The sequence below is a fragment of the Camelus dromedarius genome, chromosome 17 (genome assembly GCF_036321535.1).
Source record: "Camelus dromedarius isolate mCamDro1 chromosome 17, mCamDro1.pat, whole genome shotgun sequence".
In the NCBI taxonomy this organism is placed as follows: domain Eukaryota; kingdom Metazoa; phylum Chordata; class Mammalia; order Artiodactyla; family Camelidae; genus Camelus; species Camelus dromedarius.
Window position 1 is genome coordinate 17800558 of NC_087452.1, and position 20632 is coordinate 17821189.

General features: G+C 37.9%; 1 protein-coding gene across 10 annotated transcripts in view; it reads right to left on the reverse strand.

The window, feature by feature from the left end:
- The window catches only part of MITF (melanocyte inducing transcription factor), a 209327-nt gene that overhangs the window by 65443 nt on the left and 123252 nt on the right, over positions 1-20632 (reverse strand). For 7 of the 10 annotated variants that reach the window (XM_031470733.2, XM_031470721.2, XM_031470723.2 and 4 more), the window contains one exon: positions 16812-17061. In XM_031470733.2, coding sequence (XP_031326593.1) covers positions 16812-17061 — 250 coding nt within the window. The remainder of the gene's footprint in view (positions 1-16811; positions 17062-20632) is intronic. The other 3 variants (XM_031470722.2, XM_031470724.2, XM_064496318.1) reach the window with 1 other exon arrangement.

The window sequence follows — 20632 nt, forward strand, 5'->3', positions numbered from 1 at the left end:
CTACTTGTTCCTCAAGGTTCCACTCGACAGTAACCACGCGGGGGGGACCGTCCTCACCTTCTGAGGCAGAAGTGCAGTCCTTCTGCGCGCGCGCGTGCAGCACCCCCCACGAGGCAGGAGGGCCGCCGTCACCGCCGGAGGAAGTGCCGTGCGAGAAAGCGGAGGGGCACGAGCTAACACTGCGCAGCGCTTTCCATCCTCTCCTGCAAGACTCCGAGCTGCGCAGTGTACTCCGCACACGTTAACTCACGAGATAATCACGCCTCTGAAATTGATTCAGGTGTGTCTGCTCTAACCCCGTCTATACCGTCCTGAGAAATGTCACATTCTGCAAAATCACCCACTCTGAACAAGAGGGCATGGAGGAACAGGGAAGGTGAGGGGCGACCCCTCAAAACCTCTGGACCTTTGTAAGCAGAGCATGAATAACAACAGTCAGTAAACCCTAATTCAACGCCAGCTGGTTAAATTTCTACTGGCCTTTGCAACCAGCTTCACAGATGGTTTTAAACCCTGAGCCTCCAGCTTCCTCCCCTTCAGAAGGTAGATCTTGGTGGGTAAGTGCTTCTTGTGTAGATCATTTCTTTAAAAATTAAAATCTGATCCTGGACCTAGCCTTCTCTGTGAGTTTACTGTGTTAATACAGAGAGAAATGTCTCTGCAGCTTTTCCTCTGCACGCAAATCTCTAGAGAGCACAGCACCAAGACAGGCAAGCAGTTCTTGCCGCCTAGATTTCACTAAACCTGCAGAGACATTCGGCTTACTGTAAAGTCTTCATCTACGGCTAAGGCTTTCGCTTTAAATATCATAAAGCTTGCCCTGGACTCCTTCAAACATTTACACACTGTGGAAAAGGAACAAAAGGAATTCACGTTACACCAGCGTGAGTTCTTTCTTTACCAGTAACACTGGAGGGATTCCCACTAAAGAAAACACACTGCAATAGAATAGGATGTCCTGATACGACACCCATTTTACAGATGAGGAAACTAAGGACTCGTCTACAGACTAAATTACCTGCCCCAGATTACCTAGCGACAGAGCTGGGATTCAAAGGCAAGCTGTGTAATTCCAGATTTGTGCATTTAAGGAAAGAAGGAGGAAGGGAGGGAGGGAAAAAGGGATACAGAAAGCAAAGCAGGGAAGGAGATTAACATCTATAAAGGTATTCTTCAAGAGAAAAAAAAGGGAAAGTCTTTGAGAGAAAATTAGTCATTTCTCTCTCTCTCAAGAAAGTTAAAATGAGTATTAAACTACAGAATAATTAACAAAAAACACACAGAAGTGAGCCACATGCTCCTGCTCCCCATATTCACTGACCAATCATAAACAAACATCCTGAGCCCAAACTTGTTTTCTGTTTAATAAAGAAAAGAACATAAAAGCTAGCGAACATTCTGCAACCACAAATCATGTCAGAAATGAATTTTCATCTTACAGATTTAGTAAACCCGAGAATTCAGTCTGTAATATGGATTTTAAGATGTGCGTATAAATAAACTCAGGGCAGTCTGGTCAGCTCCCTCACCATCTATTTCTAATAAGTCTGAGCTCAGTCTCTGCTTAAAAAGCCTTCAGGAAAGTCCCTGAGATGCAGTTAAGTGATAGCCAATATTTTTTTATTATTATTATTATTATTATTATTATTATTATTATTATTATTATTATTATTATTATTATCATCATCATCATCATCATCATCATCAGAACACACAAAGACAAATAACAGAACAACTAAATAACAATAAAAGAGACTTTTCCAACCCACCTTTTGCCACCTTCAAGGAGAAACAGGTCACTTAAACTACCGTGGAACTCTAAGCATTCTGTACACTGGAGTTTCTTCATCATGACAACTATTCTGTGTATTTAATATTTAAAGCAAATCTAGTGTTTTTTAAAGTCCATTGTCATCTTCATCTTATCACGAATGCAGTATCAGTGACTTGTAGGTGGTCACCTCTCAAGGAAAAAGTAGAGGCAGTTCACTGAATGGCAATTAGGAGCGAAGTCTGAGACCAGGTGGTTGGCTGGGGAGATGGAGGCCCAGAAAGGCAACTTCTCCAAGGTCAAACTCCTGGTCCATGCTTGGGCACGGGTACTACGCATGTATGTTTGATTTCAGGGCTGTAGTGAACATTGCAAGATAGGTTGAAAGAATGGCCTTTGGTCTTATCTCAAGATAGTACATATCATGGAAGTAAGATAAATGGTTTAGTAGCAAAAACAGAGGTCAGCAAGTAGGTACTATTGAGTACAGAACACTCAAGGTGACATGTTTCTGAAAGGTAAAAAAATTGAAAGAAAAGATTAAAACGATATAAATTACAAGTAATAGGGGTGGAGCAGCAGGATCTTAGACCAGGAAAAAAAAAAGTGGGCAGATCATGTAAGGAAGAAGTCAAGGGATCCCCGAGCATAGGAATCAAAACACTTGCAAACTGCATAAAAATAACTGTGCAACTTGGTTAGCGATGAAAACTTTCTCAGCACAGATAAAGGTTCCCATCAGTTGACTGGCTCTACAAAGTGGGCCCTGGGGCTCGCAGATGAGAGGCTGTGATTAAATGTATTTTGAATCTCTACTTGCCTAAAAATAATAATGCTTGCAAAAGTGAATAGTTAATAAAGTCATATATGATCACTTATCTTGAACCAGAGTTCCAGAATCAAAATTGTTGATTTCTTGGCATATAAATGAAATTTTAATTTCAGAATCAGAGCACTATGACAGCTTCTGACATCTATTAATTTTTCTTGAAAATTTAGCCCCAATTTTAACCAATTCCCCAGAATTCTCTTTAAGTAAGGATTTAACTGTTGCGTAATTTGGCTGTCAATCACCAAAACAACTTCTAACAATTTTAAGTAGTGGGTATAATTTGGGGAGAAGTTAAAAATTTGTGGCCAAGCATCCCACTTCCCCCAAGGGGAAAAAAAATTACTGTTAAGGGAGCCTGAATAGTCAGGTGATTCTTAAGAATAAAAATTCCTTTTGCTGCTGAAATGTAACTCAATTGTTACTGGTTAAAAGAATCTTTACATATCTCATATATTTCTAGAGAAATTAATTCCAGATCCTATGTGGAATCAACTTTCCTCACCTTTTGCCCAAACATTAACCCTCTGATCACTTCTCAAGAACCCATTATGTGGTTGAATCACTGTGTGCTTAGTGTGTGTCTCTGGCTGAAACACTGATGACAGTGATCAACATTAGTAAGTACTGTGCCAGACACGGTGCTAAGTGCTTTGCAAGGATCACGTCCCTTATTTCTCACAGTAGCCCTATAAGCTAGGGGACTTCTATTATCCTTCTCATGCAGACAAGGGAACTGAGGTTCAGAAAGGATTTGGGGACTGACCCTCTCACACCAAGCCCACACCCTTAAACAAGGACGCTGCAGCCACAGGGCAGGTACAGAACAAAATCAAACGTCTTGGGGCAAGAGTTCTTTGAATGAATTCTCAGTGAAAAATGGAAACCCTAACAGAAAAGCAAAGTGAGTCCAGGCAACAAGGTTCATGATCAGTGCAGTTCATAAGGGCATCTTTGGGTTATTTCTGATTTTCCCCTCTGACTAGGAGTGAGGTAGGAAGATAAATAAATGTCTTCTGGTGGAAGCAAAGGGCACTTCATGGCTCCTATGTGAGTCATGCCTCTTCTAAAGCTGGACATGGGTCTGCATGCTGGGTGTGCAAATTAAGGATGCCAGCAACAGAAAGAGTTGGTCTTTCCCTTGGCACTTCCAAAAATGAACATTTGTTTTAGTCCAACCCTGAGGCAAGATGGCCGCATGCACTGAATATACTGCCTTCTAGCAGACAACTAACACTGAAAAAGAAAAAGAAAGAAAAACACTTTCTGTTGATGTCAATGCTCCAGTGTAAAAGGCCAAGCCAAGACTACGGCCACATCAGTAAAGGCCTTTGATGTCAGAGACTGGCTATCGAGGGGCTGCTGTCTGTGAAATGATAAATGATTGGGTCCCTAGGACCCTGAAAAGGCCATTCTGTGTTACCATTAACTAAATCCCACCTACAAAAAGGAAAGAAGGGTCCAAAAGTGGAATTTAAAGAACACTTGAGAGTTTTGTTTTTTTTTTTAAGTTTCCTAAAAAGAAGTACCTCTTAACCTTTTTTAAAAGTCAAATATTCCCAGGCCACATTCGATTAGGAGTTGTGCTTTTAGTTTTTGTTGATTAAGACAATGTGTAAAAATAAGGAAGAAAATGAAAGCTATGCCCTTGCTATCAATCTATACTTTGTTCACTAAAGCAGTAGTAACACTTATTTGAAAAAGAGATGGATACGTAAGGGAGGTATGTATTTAATTTATAAATGTTGGCGGACTAATGGATTCATTGATCCCCCAGAGTTCCTACATAGGCACAATAGTTTCTGTAGCTTAAAGTGGGAACCACCGCATAATTTTAAAGTTTCTTATTATTGTTTTACCCCAACTCATCTCCCCAGGAATTGGCAGGATTAACCTATTGTTATCAACCTTTCATAACTATATGGGATTTGCCCTGTGTACAAAGACTCTAAGGAGCTACTGGATATTTTGTAACTTCCGCTGATCAATTTTACCTGAAAGTAACATTTTCTTTGCTTGTCTTCCTCTTCCCCTCCTTCGCAAAGTACCTACCAATTGTACCACTGTTGGAGACTTTCCATAACTCTTGATATGTTTACTTTCCATCTAAGAGGTTGACTTTATTTGCACAAGTATTTCTCAATTTTTCTTATGTTTCTTACAAATTAACTTCCAGGTTTCTACAACAGTGATTCTCAAACATGAGTCTGCATTAGAATCTTTCAGATTAATGGGCCCCACTCCTGGGGTTTCTGGCTCAATAGTTCCAGGCAGACCCAGGGAACCTGTGTTTCTAAACAGCTCCCAGGTCATGTGGGGGCTGCAGGCCCCAGACCACATTTTGAGAACCACTGAGTTACAGAAAACTGTCCCAGAAACACCGTTTGGAGTTAAGTTCTATACACCTTCGCTTCGTGTCAAACTGAATGAGGACTTCACATCAAAATTAAATGTCCTTCCAGAATGTTCAGGTTTTTTTCCTCATCTATGAGATACCAGTGGTCCTAAGTGTCAGTAAAAATGTGCACAATGTCCCATACTCTTAACTCTGCATTATGAACTCTATCAATATTATGCCAATTAATGAGTTGAAAAACCTCTTTAGGCATATGATTTTAATACAAGTTTGGAGAGCTACTAGGAAAATTGAAATCAACTTTACAACAGCATGCATGTTTATTAACTTACATTTTTTTTAAGATGATAATAAAATAAGTAATAAACATTGAGAAAATAGGTAGTTCCAAACTCGGGAAACCAAAAAACCTGACAATAGAAACGTTTTTCTTTCTGGAACTCATGGCATGGTTAATATTTTTGCTCCCTTGGTTTTCTTGCTAAACTGAACAAGAATGTAACTTCACACACTCTTAGTATTTATATGAAGAACACATTAAATCCCTCTAACAAAGTTTGCTAATTCCAGTATCATCAACTCATTGTTTGCATTAGGAATGATGAGGTACCCAATAAAATTAAAATGATCGTTTTAGGTGTATTATTTCCTGTTTAACAAATGGTCATAAACTAGCAAACAGAAAATCTAGGTGCCTGGTATATAAGGAGGAAAAACTGTTTCATGGAGTTATCAGCTGTGCTGAAAAATTCCTAAAAATACACTGCAGGTTAACTGAGAAAAGAAATTGCCTTAGCAACGTTAGCATGAATAAAAATCATATATACAACTCCTTCCCCAAAAAAGTAGTTTTTTAATACCTTATATGTTTATTCAGCTACAATTAAATATATATATATATTTAAAGAAGAACTAGGATTAACGGGTCTCCTTTTCCTTCCATGTCTTTTTTGCATCATGAACATTGACGGGGTGCTTCCATGTTCCTAAGGCTTTAGACATCTTTAACACGCAGAGCAGGTGCCATGTAAGTGTGGTACGTGTAGGTTTGAGAAAAAGCTGGATTGGAAGGATGAGTAAGACGTGTGACCAATGAGTTAAGAGCTGTCACTGCTCAAGCCTGAATGGAAGGCTGTTGGCAGAGACGGGTCCAAATGCCACATTACCAAGGGTGACTCTGCTGTGCTCGCCTGGGAAAGGGTGTTTGGACAGGAACTATCAACCACACATAAGGTACGTCACCTAACCTGGGCTACAAAGGGTTGTGAGAAAAAAAGGACTAACTTTTTTGGTCTCCTTTGGTGGGGAGGAAGGCAGCGGGACAGCAATCGTTTTGGGCAGGTATAAATGGTGGCAAATGAAGATGGCAACTTGGAGATGATAATCATAATTACTATATTTAGTGATTAATAATTAGGAATTATTATTTTATTCATTATCAACAACAATAAAGCAGAATCCTTTGCCGGGTACTTTCCATCTACTCAGCACTGTGCTAAATGCTTCAGATCTGTGCTAATACAGAGGCCATAGGCCACATGTGCTACTGAGCACTGGAAACCCGGCCAATGTGACTGAGAAAATACATTTTTTTATTTCATTTAAACGTAAATGTAAAGACTTGTACTCAACTTAGTTATTGGAAATCTTTTAAATTCGTTTGAAGCAACTTGGTAAGTAGATATAAATCCACTTTTCTGACTGTAAATCTCACAAAATCTAAATACAGATCGAGTAACTTAATGAAAATTCAGCACCCAAACTGCAATGCTCGTGTAAGTGTAAAACACATATCTGATTTTGAGGACCTAGTGTGAAAGACTCAACATGAAGACTTAACACAGAAAAAAGAGAATGTAAAAAATCTTAGTAACTTTTATATTGATTATATATGGTGAAATAGTAACCTTTTAGATATACTGAATTAAATAAACCATATTATTAAAGTTGACTTCACCTGTTTCTTTTTAATGTTTTTAATGTGACTACTAGAAAGTTTAAATTCATCTCTGTGGCTCACATTTTATTTCTGTTAGAGAGCACTGCTTTAGGTAAATTATCTAATTTAACCCTCACAAAAATTCTCCAGGCCACTGTTACCTCCATTTCACAGATGGGGTCACTGAGACCCAGAAAGAACAGGAAACATGCCTAAGGTTCCCCAGTTAAGTACTGGAGACTACTTTATCTGCTTCATATGCTCCAATTTTGAGTCCTCCAATCTAATCCCAGATTTTTCAGCAAGGATGCTGATTAGGGTCGCATCTCAAAGCAGAAAGAAGCACACCGAGTTGGCATTAAAGGGAATTTGGCGTTTAAAGAATAACTTAGAGCTGTGTTTGGATACCAAGGCTACCAGACTGAAGTCATAAGGTTCTGTACTTCTCATAAATTCAATCTTTTAAGATTAACCTGGCTGTCATAAATATCACCAAACACTTAACAATGCAGGAGGACCAAAGGCCATTACGACAGCCTGTCTTACCAGACGAAGGATTCAAATTAAATTCCATCAAATCACACTGAGTCAATACACTTTGACAAGCACATCACATCCAAAACCTCCAAGAGCCTGGAATTTTTTTTTTTTTCTAATTTGCTCCCCCTTTCTCTTCACCAGGAGACAAAAGAAAGCCCAGGAAAATGCTGAATGGGGCAAAAGAAAATGCAACAAAGTTAACAGGGGACTACAGATGCCCTTCAGAATTTGTAAAAACACAAAAACAAGAGGGCGCGTTTCCATCCCTGCACAATATTGCTTTTGTTCAAGGGCCAAGTCTCAGTCGTGAAACGTGTTGGTAATAAATCAGCAGGCATTATTTTAAATCAACCGGTTTTATGAAATAAGCCAAGAGTTGAAAGAGGCAGGACTAATTACCAACATTCCTTGATGAATTACTTAGCGGCGTGTGCTAAGTCAATGTGCGCCTACGTCTTGATCCCCAATTTTATCCTGGACTTATTTCCCAGGAGGTAAAAAGAACATGTGGCTAATTAAGGCACCGATCTCCACAGCCAGAAGGACTCAAGGTAAGATTCCTTTCGAAAAAAAGAAAAGGTTCTTTGCCTGGTACTTATTAATCTAATTTTTACTACTTCACTAGAAAAACAGAGCTAATCTTGTCACCTTTAGGCAGTCTGAACTACCATGCAGTGTTCAGAAAAAATGTTACATATTTGTAATTTAGCCAATAAGAATTTCTTAAGCCTTTCCTAACCAGCAGGAATGTCTCTGGTTTGTCGCTTCTAATTAAGTCTCAACAAAATTTCTAGCTCCTAAATTTTAATTATACAAAACTCAGGGCCAACAGAGGAGATTATGACAAAGCTATGCCTGGTGATAAGGTAGTAGAAATCTGAATTTTGCTTTTCATGTTGGGCCTCTTAACTACTTTTTAAAATTATTCATAAACTGGTGATTCAAATCCTTTTATTCATTTTTAATTTTCAGGACCCTTACACCTTGCCATCCTTCCTTTAAGAAAGTAAACTCACCTGACAGGAGAATTGTGCTGCTCAAAAGAGTTATAGGTGAAAAGAACTTTGCTAAGACTCCTAAATCAAATGTTTTAAGAGATATTCACTTTAATTACATTAAGAATGTAAGCATGTGCTCTCCTGGTTAGAAAATATATAACCACCACCATCTCCAACCCCAAAACCCATTCCAGCGGTAATCAGTAAGAACAGTCTGATGTAGATTCAGCTAGACCCTCTTCTAGAACATTACCTAGTTTTTAAAACACTGATTAAAATAATTCATTTTTCTAGGACCATTCTGCATTTTAACAGCCTCCTATTTTATCTGTTTCATATACTCCAAGTTTGATTCATATCATTTTTTTTGCAAAGCTTTATACTAATAGGCAAAAACATCTAAACTTTATAAACAAGGCCTGAAAGACTAGTGTATTATCGGGAGCTAAATTTTCCTTAAAGTTTAGGCTAATGCTCAAAGAAGTCAATAAAAAGAGACATATTCAGGGCAGGATCCAATATTCCTGTACTGACTGCAGCTCTAACCTTGTGCAAAGCCACCGTACTCATTTACATATTTTTAGACACAGATCCCACCCACTTATTTTAGTAGGGCAATGTTAAAATTAGATTTTGCTTGCACATGTCCACAGTCTCTATTGTTCAGGAACATACCTATAGAAGGTAGTCTTTCAAACCTAAGTCCTTCTTTCAATTGTTGCGATAACGCAGGTAACATTTGTGAAGAAGACTCGCGTAACATAAGATTACGGTAACATAAGATTTATTACAGCTGACATTGTCATATAAAAGCAAGTGGAAAAACAACCAGAACTGAAGTTTCAGTTTCATGTCCTAAAATACAGTAACAGCTATATAATACTGTAGAGGGGCAGGGGAAGAAAAATGCTAAATGCAACCATAATTTCAGGAGAAAATTCATGTTAAAAGACATGTGTGAGTCTATCAAATTGAGCATCTCAAAATTCATTTATACTACAAATATATTATTAATATGTATAGAACTATAAAGCTTATGAATTGTGAAGTCTGGTCCAACAAGACTTTTAGAACATAAGTCGTCTTGGGTCAGGATTTTGGGATGTTGTTACAGAAACTTTCACTGTAGAGCTTTCTGACCAATAATGATGACTATAACCAAACCGTAAATTACCATAGTGGTCAGTATGGCTAGGCGGTATTTTCATACAGTAAGAACATATCCAGGTCTTTCATTTGGCGTATCGTGGAGACTCAGGGATACATTTATTATTCAGTATGGATGGCCCCTTACTAATTCCAAGTGCTTAAGCTCATGTGTCCTTCCATTAAACCTATGAGACTCCTCTGCAGTTTCTCTTGGACCTCCCCCTTTGTTCTAACGTAGTCTGTTACCGGTGATTCTTTAGAAATGTTTACAGTCTGTCCCTGAGCTGTAGAAAATATAGAGGAAGCTGGGTATGTGGTCCTAGGTAGATAAGGTAGGCTGAGGAGCCTAACTGTGTGACTTCAGGGACAATCTCTCCATGCCTCCATTTCCCCATGTCAAGGGAGGGATTTATCTTACTTATCCCACAGGATTGTTAGAGGGATAAATGAGACAAAGGATATGAAGGGTTCAGCCAAACACCTAATTCAGCCAGTAATTAATGTCTCTGTAGCCATGTGCCTTTCCTCCATAGTACCACATTTACACTACTAACTCCTATAAAAATTTTAAGCTATGGCCTTAAGCTCTGTAATAAACATTTACTACAGGTCCTAGGCTATCAAGAAATTTGGGTCATGCAGTCCAACTGAGTGGGTTCAAATCCTGACTGTACCACTTGCTTCAGCAACTTTGGATGAGCTACTTGATCCCTTCACCTCAGTTCCCACATCTGTGAAATGGGGACACTAATAATAACTACCCAGTGCTGGGCATGCTAATCATGACTGCTATTCTAACAGCTATCCTGGGAAGATGGAGACTAGCTGGAAGGCAGGTGTCACATCTGTCAGAGTCTCTCTAAGCGTTCTCTAAACAAAACACAAAGAGAGGAGTTAAGAAAGATGCTGAACTGTTTACAATAGCTGAGACATGGAAGCAACCTAAATGTCCATCGACAGATGAATGGATAAAAAAAATGTGGTATATATACAATGGTTTTTACTCAAGCATAAAAAAGAATGAAATAATGCCATTAGCAGCAACACAGACGGACCTAGAGATTACCATAGTATTTTTAACAGGTACGTATACTGTATCTCTGCTTATGTACTATGGCCCTTTAGAGGGCCACAGACCATTATAACATCTCAGACTTTGTTGTCCTCCAAGAGCCGATTTTTTGCTCTGCCAGGGGACAGTATTACCCCTGCCAAGGATGGAGGCTCTACAGATCTCAGCACACTGAAAAGAAATGATTATTCAAAGCCAGATAAAAAAGAGGCTCGCTCCAGTTTTCAGTCCTCACTCCCAGACGCCAGACCTCAATATTCTCCTTAAGATGCCACCCTGCCCTCCAGTCATGGAATTAGGGGAATTGTGTACATGAGAGGAAACTGCTCCTATCAGTGCGACTTTTTGTAACAGCAGACAAAGAGGAGCTGAGCAAGTGCCCCTCATGCAAGCCCACAAAGTGACTTCAGTGATGTCGAAGCAGCTCATTGAGAAGATAATAAAGATCCTCGTCCCTTAAGAGAAGGTGACCTTCCCAGACCTGCATGGTTCAGGTATCCACTGAACACGGCTGACTCAATACACAACCTGAGGAGATCACACCACCGAGACTCTGTGGTACCCTTTGGCCGCATAAAAAATGGCCATGTCTCACAGTGGGAGAATTCATTTCCATCTTGTGGGTCAAAATTACCAACTGAACATGGGATTACAGCTGATGTTTCCATGTTTCCGGAAAAGTAGAATTAATTCCTAGGCTTAGCTGTGTCCAGGTTGACTATTTTGTTTTAGACAGCTGCTCCCCACAGAGCTGCCCTTCCAAGTGGACCAGGCCAAAAATCTAAGCAAAGATGACTTTCTTCAGCCAGCATTTCATTACGCGTTCCTAGCCCCTAAACGCGGTGCAGGCAGAATACGACGTCTAAAATTAATCCATGCACATGTCCTGAGATGCTCACCCCACTGAGCCTGGGTTAAGTCAGATTTCACCTATGTACAACAACCCTGTGGAGCACTTTCTTATGCCAGCCCTGAGGCAGCTAACCCCTTACCCACAAGGTACACATTCCTATTTGCAAGGGAAACAAACAGGCCACAGGTCAAGGCCCAGGGAAGCTGGCACACACTTGTATCACCAGGATGACCTAAGTGTTTTCAATACACAGGGTAAGAGGTTCCCATTCTGCCTCAGGAACAGTGGAGTTTGATGCAATATTCTCAAAAATACAGACAACCCAGAAGGAGGAGAAACTATTTCTTTTGTTCCATTTACAAAGGTGAACAAAGAGAAAGAGGGTTTATATCCACTTGATCAAAACTGCCAAATGTATTTCTTTAGACTTCACTCCCACAAAAGTTAATGGCTGGAAAGCAGCAGAAGCCAGGAGGGCTGCCCTCTCAAATGCTAAGAGCAGCTGCCCTCCTAGGAGCTCAAGAGAGGCAGGAGGGGGAGGGAGGAATGGAGAGTCTCTGCTGGTGTCTCCTTCCAAGCTGTTTAAATCTGTTCCATGTTTACAAGAACTGTCTATAATTTTTAATTATCAGTGAGTTTTAATGGGAAAGAAAATTACCTTACGTGTGACACTGAACACATCAAAGTGATACAACCAAGAGATTCAAAGACCCTATATGGAAATGAGGTTCCTAGGAGGATGAAGAGATGTCTGCAGAACCTGGAAACCAAGTCCCTTTGTCCCGGGAGAAGACGTGGTCTTGCAGACAATAGGTTTGATTCAAAAACAAAAGCTCACAGGGTGTTTGTGGTAAGTCACATGGACTGGAAAAAATATATGATGGCCCATGGACTATGGTATCAGAAGAATTCTCAGATGTCCTTTTTTATGCGGACAGCGCCTCTAGCAAGATTTCCTAAGGGGACTGAGACAAGCCAATCAGATACAGACTGCATCTGTTCCTGCTTCTTTTGGCCAATGTGATGCTAATAAAGTTCTGTGTTCCTGGCTAAATAAATTGGCAACAAAATCAAACGTATAGTGGGGTACAGGAGCAATCCCTTCTGCTAATCCGTAAGCAACCAGTCCACTTGTAACTCCACACACTCTTTTTCCTGTTTCTGTGTCATGCCTAAAGAATAAGCCACACCTTCACAATTCAACACCAGGTCAATTGCATAAATTACACAGAAAAGGCCAGCAATTCAGTTATCCAGCCTTTCCCTCATCAGCGAAATCACGGAACGTCGGTTGTGGAACAGGGTGACAAGGAAGAAGGACATCCATCCAGCCTGACTTGCCAGAATCTCTGTCGAAACAGGACGCTGCACAATGAGACATACACCAAATAAATGCCAATGTAAATTCAATTTACAATGCAGAGGGCGCTGGCAAAGTGTCTTTCGGTATTTGATGAACGGCAAGTATCATTTCTCATTCTGCAGCAATCTGCCCAACTGCTTAAATTACCTGAGATGACTTGGAAAAGGGGGAAAATTAAAAAATAATTCCTTCAAACTACTTAAGATAAAATATCCTAAAGTTATCAAAAATACATTTTTTTCTTTTAAATTCATATAACCTTTCTCCCAAGAAGAAAAAAACTCAATATACAATTTATTCCAGAGAGGACATCTTGCCTTTAAAGTTTTAAATTCCAAGGCAAAAGAAGAAAGGGAGAGAGGAAGGTAGAAAGGGAAATCCTTGAGAATTTCCTATAAATTTCTAAACAGAGAAATGTTTTCAAACTATACACTAATGTTTTCAAGCTACAGACTGTCAGAGTTCATATTATATGAGAGTGGGGAGAGGAATTCTGATGAACTCGCCAGTTTACGATCAGAGCAACCAGGTGTTTCCATCATCAGTCAGAGTTAGAGAGATGACATAGTGAAAATGCATGCTTGATGGATATATGGACGAGGATGCAGTGGATGGTATGTGACGCTTCTATAGCCATGAGACCTGACATGTGTCCACAAAGTCTGTGCCTGGTTCCCCCACTTTTGTTTGAAAGAAACAAGATCAAATCTCAAACCTCAGGCATGCATGTCAATAAAACCCACCTGTGGAAGAAACTGCTTCCACTAATGGTTCTTAATGCCATACTTTGTTAATTCACAGTTTGAAACACAGAAGGTGTTCACTACTGTGAAAAATGCATTAGGCACTCAAAAGCACTGGTTATTTATGACAAAGAAGCATCCTTAAATTACAATACCCAATTGAATAGGGCTGCTCTTCAGAAACCTAGAGGAGATCTCTAACATGTAAATACAAAGCAATAAGACTAATGCCACGTCATCCAACATAAAAGTCAGTAACAGAAATAAAACCATAAATTAATCAAATCAATATAAAAACCAGCGACTAATCCTCCAAAGCATCATGAATTTACAGACTGAACGATGACCATGGGAAGAATAAGTAATTCATATTTCCAATCCCTGTAAATTCCAAAGACTGCTCCTAACTTCCTAGAAGCTATCAACAATTTAAAACATACTTTTTAAAGCTTCATATTTTAAGCATAGCTCTGTGAAAGAAAGGGTATTAACCAGAAAACACTATTAAGCTTTTCAAAATCAGTCATTCAACCCAGTGACAGTAAAATGTAGGTACTGTGAGTCTGTGTGTGTGACTTCCTATCAAATTTTTGCAAACCAGTGGGAGTTGGAGAGATTTACCTAGAATTCTCCAGCACATGTTAGCATGTCAGACCGTATACATCTACCTCCACTGAGAAGCAGATATGTTCTGTTTTAGCAATTTACATCTTTAAAAATTAAATGAAAAATCTACTTTGGCTGTACTATTAGAAAAATTACTTATTCAATATAATCTGTATTGTTATGCATAAATTCATACACTCAGTGTTACTAATTTCATGGAAATGTATATTCATAGAAAAATGGTCCAAGATTAAGCAAATTAACTGTTTTTCTATTAACAATGTGCTTCATAATACTATGCTTAGGATTTAAAAACTAAAAAAGAGAAAACAAGAAAATTATCATATTTCTCTCTTTTCATAATAAATATTTCATATTTTCATACATAAAACTTTCAAAAATACGTAAACTATTTTTATAAAGTACCAAGTCATTAAGTATTTGAACTAATCATTTATATAATACTCTCCTTTAAAATGTAATATGAATCTCTTAGAATGTCATCTTATATGAAGCCATTTATTTTTATTTGGTCCTCCACTTAAGGATACTAAAATCTGTCTAAATAGCTATCAAACCTTTCCACATTGCTATGCCTACAATTCTTTCTTTTCATTTTTATGACACACTTCACTATTTTATATAACTGAAATATAAAAATGCACAAGTTACACAGAGATAAACTAATTCAGCATTAAATATAAATTTACCATTTGTCCATTTTTATTTAGATTAGGTCTTCCAGTTCTCCTAATTTATTTGTGTTTTAACTTTGGACATATTTCTGGCCTAACTAAATTGAGGGTTGCAGCTAAGGCAGGTGTTACCAGAACATGGCAACATATAAGGAAAAACGGGTATATTATTCAAACCATTTAGTATAGATTTTAATTTTAATCATTTCAAAATTACATACTTTAAGTAATAAAAACATTTAAAAATGATGTCCATCTTTAAGATGATATGGAAATGATGGTTCAGCATATTTGGGTAATTTCTCCCTTATCGGATATAACTGCCTTAATAGGAATATAGATTTCAACTAATACACTTTAATGTAATATCAAGCATTACCTTCAAATTGGACATAAACCACTACTAACACAAATCCATGTCATCTCTTCTAAAATATGCCCTTCAGATTAAAAAAAGACTATTAAAGAAAAAAAAAAGACATATTTCTCCACATTATTATTATTTAATTCATACAACTTTAAATAATCTGTGGTATAGACAAAAACAATTATGATTCTTATGAGCACGAGACAACTTAAATCTTAAATAAATCTTACATCTATAGACACCTAGTGACTGTCAGTTTGCACTCAAGCAGAACAGAAAGATTTCATGTAGAATCTATTTCCAAGAGAAAACCTTGCCTTTACTGGGGGGAAGGTGGAGGGCAAAAAACAATCATTAATTGTGGCAATATCCAGAACTTCAATCACAGTAGAGTAACATTTTACGCTAAACCATTTGGATCTTTTTCGCCCTAGCAGAATAATTGGTTTCTCTATGAAAGAGTTTCACTAGTTCATCACTACATTTTAAGAGTCTTTGCAAATAAGAAAACAACTTTTATTTTTGAAGAATCCCCTTCCTACTTCCTGGAAAGGATCACAGGTTGCTTCCCAAGTATAAAACGTCATTCCGTCTATGCGTTTTAATAGTAAACTTGAAATAGTGGGAGATGTACTTTCTGAGCACAGGAATGAATGCAAAGACCAACAAGGAATTACCAGTGGGTACAGTTCACCTTGCTTAATGAACAGTAACACTTGGGACTCTTCAGGATGAATCAATCAGGTGAATGGATATAAAAGAAATTAAGAAGTAAGGAGGTCCCCTTACTTTTCTTTTAACTTCACTTGCATCAGTCACATTTAAGAGTTGTAATGTTTATCTTTAAACAAGGAGTACCTCCCAATGTGATGTGGAGGATACGTGTGTGAGACGGAATTCTATTCTTAGACTTGTTACAATTTTTTTCAGTAATTAGGAAGCTATATGTCCCTGATAGAATGATGCTAACAGGCTCCTGCAGTTTCTACTCTAGCAAGAAATCAAAGAGACCCAAAACAGACAACTCACATCAGTTAAAGGATTACACAGTCTGGTTACTAAAGGGTAGAAAGCTCTGCTACAGTTTTATATCTGAAGAGACTTTCTAAAAAGATTCAAATTCTACAGCCAAGTTTACTTACAAAGGACAGAAGGAAACTAAAGAATGGCCCATGCAATGTATTTAGGAGAAAAAAATTACATACAAATTATTAGAAGAGGCTCATTTCAGATAATTTGTACATTAGGAAACTTTCCCAAAGAAAGAAAGATATCATTATAACAAACACCTATCCTAACTTGTAATTTCTCCTGGAACATCATTTAGTGAGGGTTACTACTAAATCTACAGTTAGTTAACATCCTTCTTTGAAAACACAAAGCCGTGTAGAAATCAATAGAGCTGACATTTACAAATATGATTCCGATGGTTCCAGTATAACCAAATACACACTGAGATAAATAAAACACCTAGAAAATGGAGAATGTTGAAGAAGGCTTGGCCCAACCAACAAGGTGACACTCACATACCTTAAGGACTTCCATCGGCACCTGGGTGGCAGAGGGAAGGGTGGTGGGCACACTGACGTTTATGGCTGGTGTCTGGTTCACGGGCACTCTCTGTTGCATGAACTGGGCCGCCTGCAGCTTCTGCTGCTGCTCCCTGCGTTCCTGCTCCTGCATCTGCTCACGCATGAGTTGCTGGCGTAGCAAGATGCGTGATGTCATACTGGAGGAGCTTATCGGAGGCTTGGAGGCCCCGGGATGCTCCTCGGAACTGCTGTGGGAAAACCAAAAGACACACATTTACTTTTCTAATGAGACCCTGCGTTTGCATTTGGGGGTACCCTAAATTGCACCAAACTATGAAATGAGCCTGTGCAAATATAATCAAATCGCGGAATAGTACTCCACCTAATTGAAAATCAAGAGCTAACAGGATTTAAGTCATTAGTAGTTGAATTAAAGTAAGTCGGCTTGATTGCATCTAGGCATTTTTATCATGCGGCTTTTTTTTTTTTTTTGACATTTTATACTGCAGACTACTCATCACCACCAAATATAGTGCCACCATCTGAAGTGCCAAGAAGCAAGGCGTCTTAATGGCACCCAGATTTCCACAGTTAAAAATACATCACTTGATTTCCTTTTTTATAACCGAATCTAACCAAATACCTACTCCTACATGCTATCTAAATTCCTTGGAGATATCTAAGATGTTTACTAGCACAGAATGGTTTAAAGAATAGGTAAACTTTATCATGGGGACATTTTCCTATGATACAGGAAGTAAAAATCATTAATGAAAGAAGCATCTGGACCCAAATGTTAACACTGAACTCGACCTCAGCCTTTGGGAAAGAGCGCAGAATGCAAGCTGGTTTGACAACCCAATTCTTCTTTTCTTGGTTTTCTTTGTACTGTTTTTTCTTCTGATTCATCTTGGCTTGCTCTGCCCTACACGTGCTCGGTGAGTTCCCCATGAGGCCTGTTTCTAACGGTGCTGATACTGACCCTACCCAAAATTATTTAAAATGCTTAAACACTTGTCATAAGTCAAAAGAGAAAGGACTTCCTGATTTTCCGAAATACAGTTTTTTACTGCTTATCTTGCCAGCCCTCCAAAATCAACCATTAAACCTCTCTCTGCCCTTGTTACCATATCCAGAAAAGAGAAATAGAAATAACAGTAGGTTTTTTTAATCTACCCACTTATCAAAGTAGGAGATATTTTTTAAACGTCTGTTGTATCATTTATACTCTAAAGCCCTATCTCTTAGGGATTTTGGGAGGATTAAAGAAAATAATGAAGAAAATGATGCACACAAATCCCCTAATACAATGATCGCCATGCAGTGCTGCCTCAACAAATGTTATTATCCAGAAAATTTAATTGTTTCCAGTAATATAATTTTCTTTAAAAAAAATCACTTTTTAGGGCCAAGAATATAATACCTTAGTTAGCAACTGGCAACAGAAAAAGAGTAATATTTGAGAAAATATTCACTCCAAAGTTATTCTTCAAGAGAAGTATTTGCACCTTTAAGTTTCCTTCTTTGAGTATCAATCCCAGTCTCGTCTTTATCCTCTAACAAAAGGCAAAATAAAGCCTTGAAATCACTGACCATCCTTATAAACTCCTTAAAGATAGGAAACTTCAAACTCTGCAGGTAAAAAAAAAAAATCAAAAACAAAAACAAACAAAAATCTCCACTCATAATGGATGAAGAAATGTTTGCATTTCACCCTCAGAGTTCCAGAAAACTACACAATAAAAATTATACTAGCAGATAACTCATTACTCAGCACAGAAAACTGGTTCAATAAACTGTGATAGGTTCATATAACTTAATACCATCCAGCCATTAAAAATGGTGTAGAGATATACTTATTGTTGTGAATTAAACTATGTAATATAATAAACTTAGAAAAGCCAGTTGCAATAAAGTATTCCAGGTATGATTCAATTTAAAAAAATGCTCACTGTAAGAAAAAGTGCAATGTGTCTGGGACATTATGTTGTACACCAGAAAGTGACACATTGTAACTGACTATAGTTCAATTTAAAAAAAGAAAAAGTACAAAGATAAAGTTACCCTGAGCCACTGTTGGTATCACAGTCCCTTAAGAAAACAATATTATCAATTTGATTCAGAAATTTCATTGATGGATGATTTTGAAAATAATTCAAAATGCAGAAAAACTGCACTACAAAGCTGTTTATAAATTGCAAAATATTCTGAACCACCTAAATCTGTTCCCTTGTATGAGCATGATATGTAAATTATAAGTGGAGATATGGGTCAAAGAATACAAACTTTCAGTTACAACACAAGTTCTGAGGATCTAATGCACAACATGGTAACTATAATTAATAATACTGTATTGTACACTTGAAATTTGCTTAGAGTAGATCCTAAGTGCTCCCACCACAAAAGAAGAAAATAAATAGTAACTGTGAGGCAATAGATGTGTTTCACAATGTATGCATGTATCAAATCATCACATTACATATTTTATAGATATATCATTATACACATTAAATAAATACAATTTTTGTCAGTTATGACTCAATAAACTTAGGGAAAAAACAAAACCATTCAAAAGATTTAAGTATAAAGTTGGTTAAAAAAGTCAACTATGATACATAGATTTGATCATATATTACCTGTTTTTTAAATGCACAAGTACGGAGCAAAGTGAGAAATGCATGTTGTAAGAGTAAATTAAAAAGTAGGATTCAAAAGTTATTTACATTCTAATTTAGAATAAGTAGAGAGAGAGAGAGAGTGTGTGTGTGTACAAATACACGTATGACCAGCAGGGTGTGTATAAAGATGATCACAGTCAGAGTGGCAGTGGAATTACAGATCAATCTCTTTTTCTTTGCTTTCCCCCCTCCAAGTCATAATAAAGCCGTAATATTTTTTTAGTGGGAGGAGATATGCCACTAATTTCAGAACATGAAGAACATGAACTAATTCACAAGCGTGAAGAAATGACCAGAGTGATCAAAGGCACCATTTGGCTAGAAGAAAGGAGACTTGGGCCATCACGGGCAGGATTTTGACAACAGGATGGGAGAGTAGTGACTCGTATCCCGCACACTAGTTCTCCTGGAAGTCTTCAGCATCCCAGAAAACTTTAACTCTCTTTCCTCTATAGTTTCCTACAGATGCACACAGACTGAACAGTATTAATACCCTGCTTATTATTTTCACGTCATGCACTCACTCAACACAAGAAAAATACCTAGCCAGGACTCAAAAAGAATCCATTCACCTGGTAAGGTTCAACTAAAAGAGCATCAAAAGAAGACGCATTTTTCCACTTTTGAGTCTGTGTTCAAAGCTCACATGTACTTTTCCAAACCAGGGAAAGAAGGCTATTTAAAAATAAATAAATAAATAATAGACGGTCTTACTATTCAAAGCCTGTCAGGTTAAAACATTCCCAGAGAGACTGATCCTTTTGATAAAAAACAGGAGCAAACCTTTGTGCTGTAGCAAATGCAGCTGTGGAATAATCGCACTAATTAGCTGCTCAAGACAAGCCATTGGCTGTGATACTGGGGGAAAAAAATCCTTTCAATTAACAGTAAAGCATTCTTCAGACAACTTAAATTAAAGTTACTAGGTATCAACCGCACTAAGGTTTCAGACTTTAAAGTCAACAACAATATCATTGAAAACATTTACTGGAATGTCCTATCAGGAAAAGAAATACAGATTTCTATGGCAGACGCATATAAAAAAATTAAAACCCCACTAAAGAAAATCTAACAGAGCTCAGCTGATTGATATTATTTTAATAAATCTTCTCAAGAAAATAAAAGAAAGGAAGAAAACCAT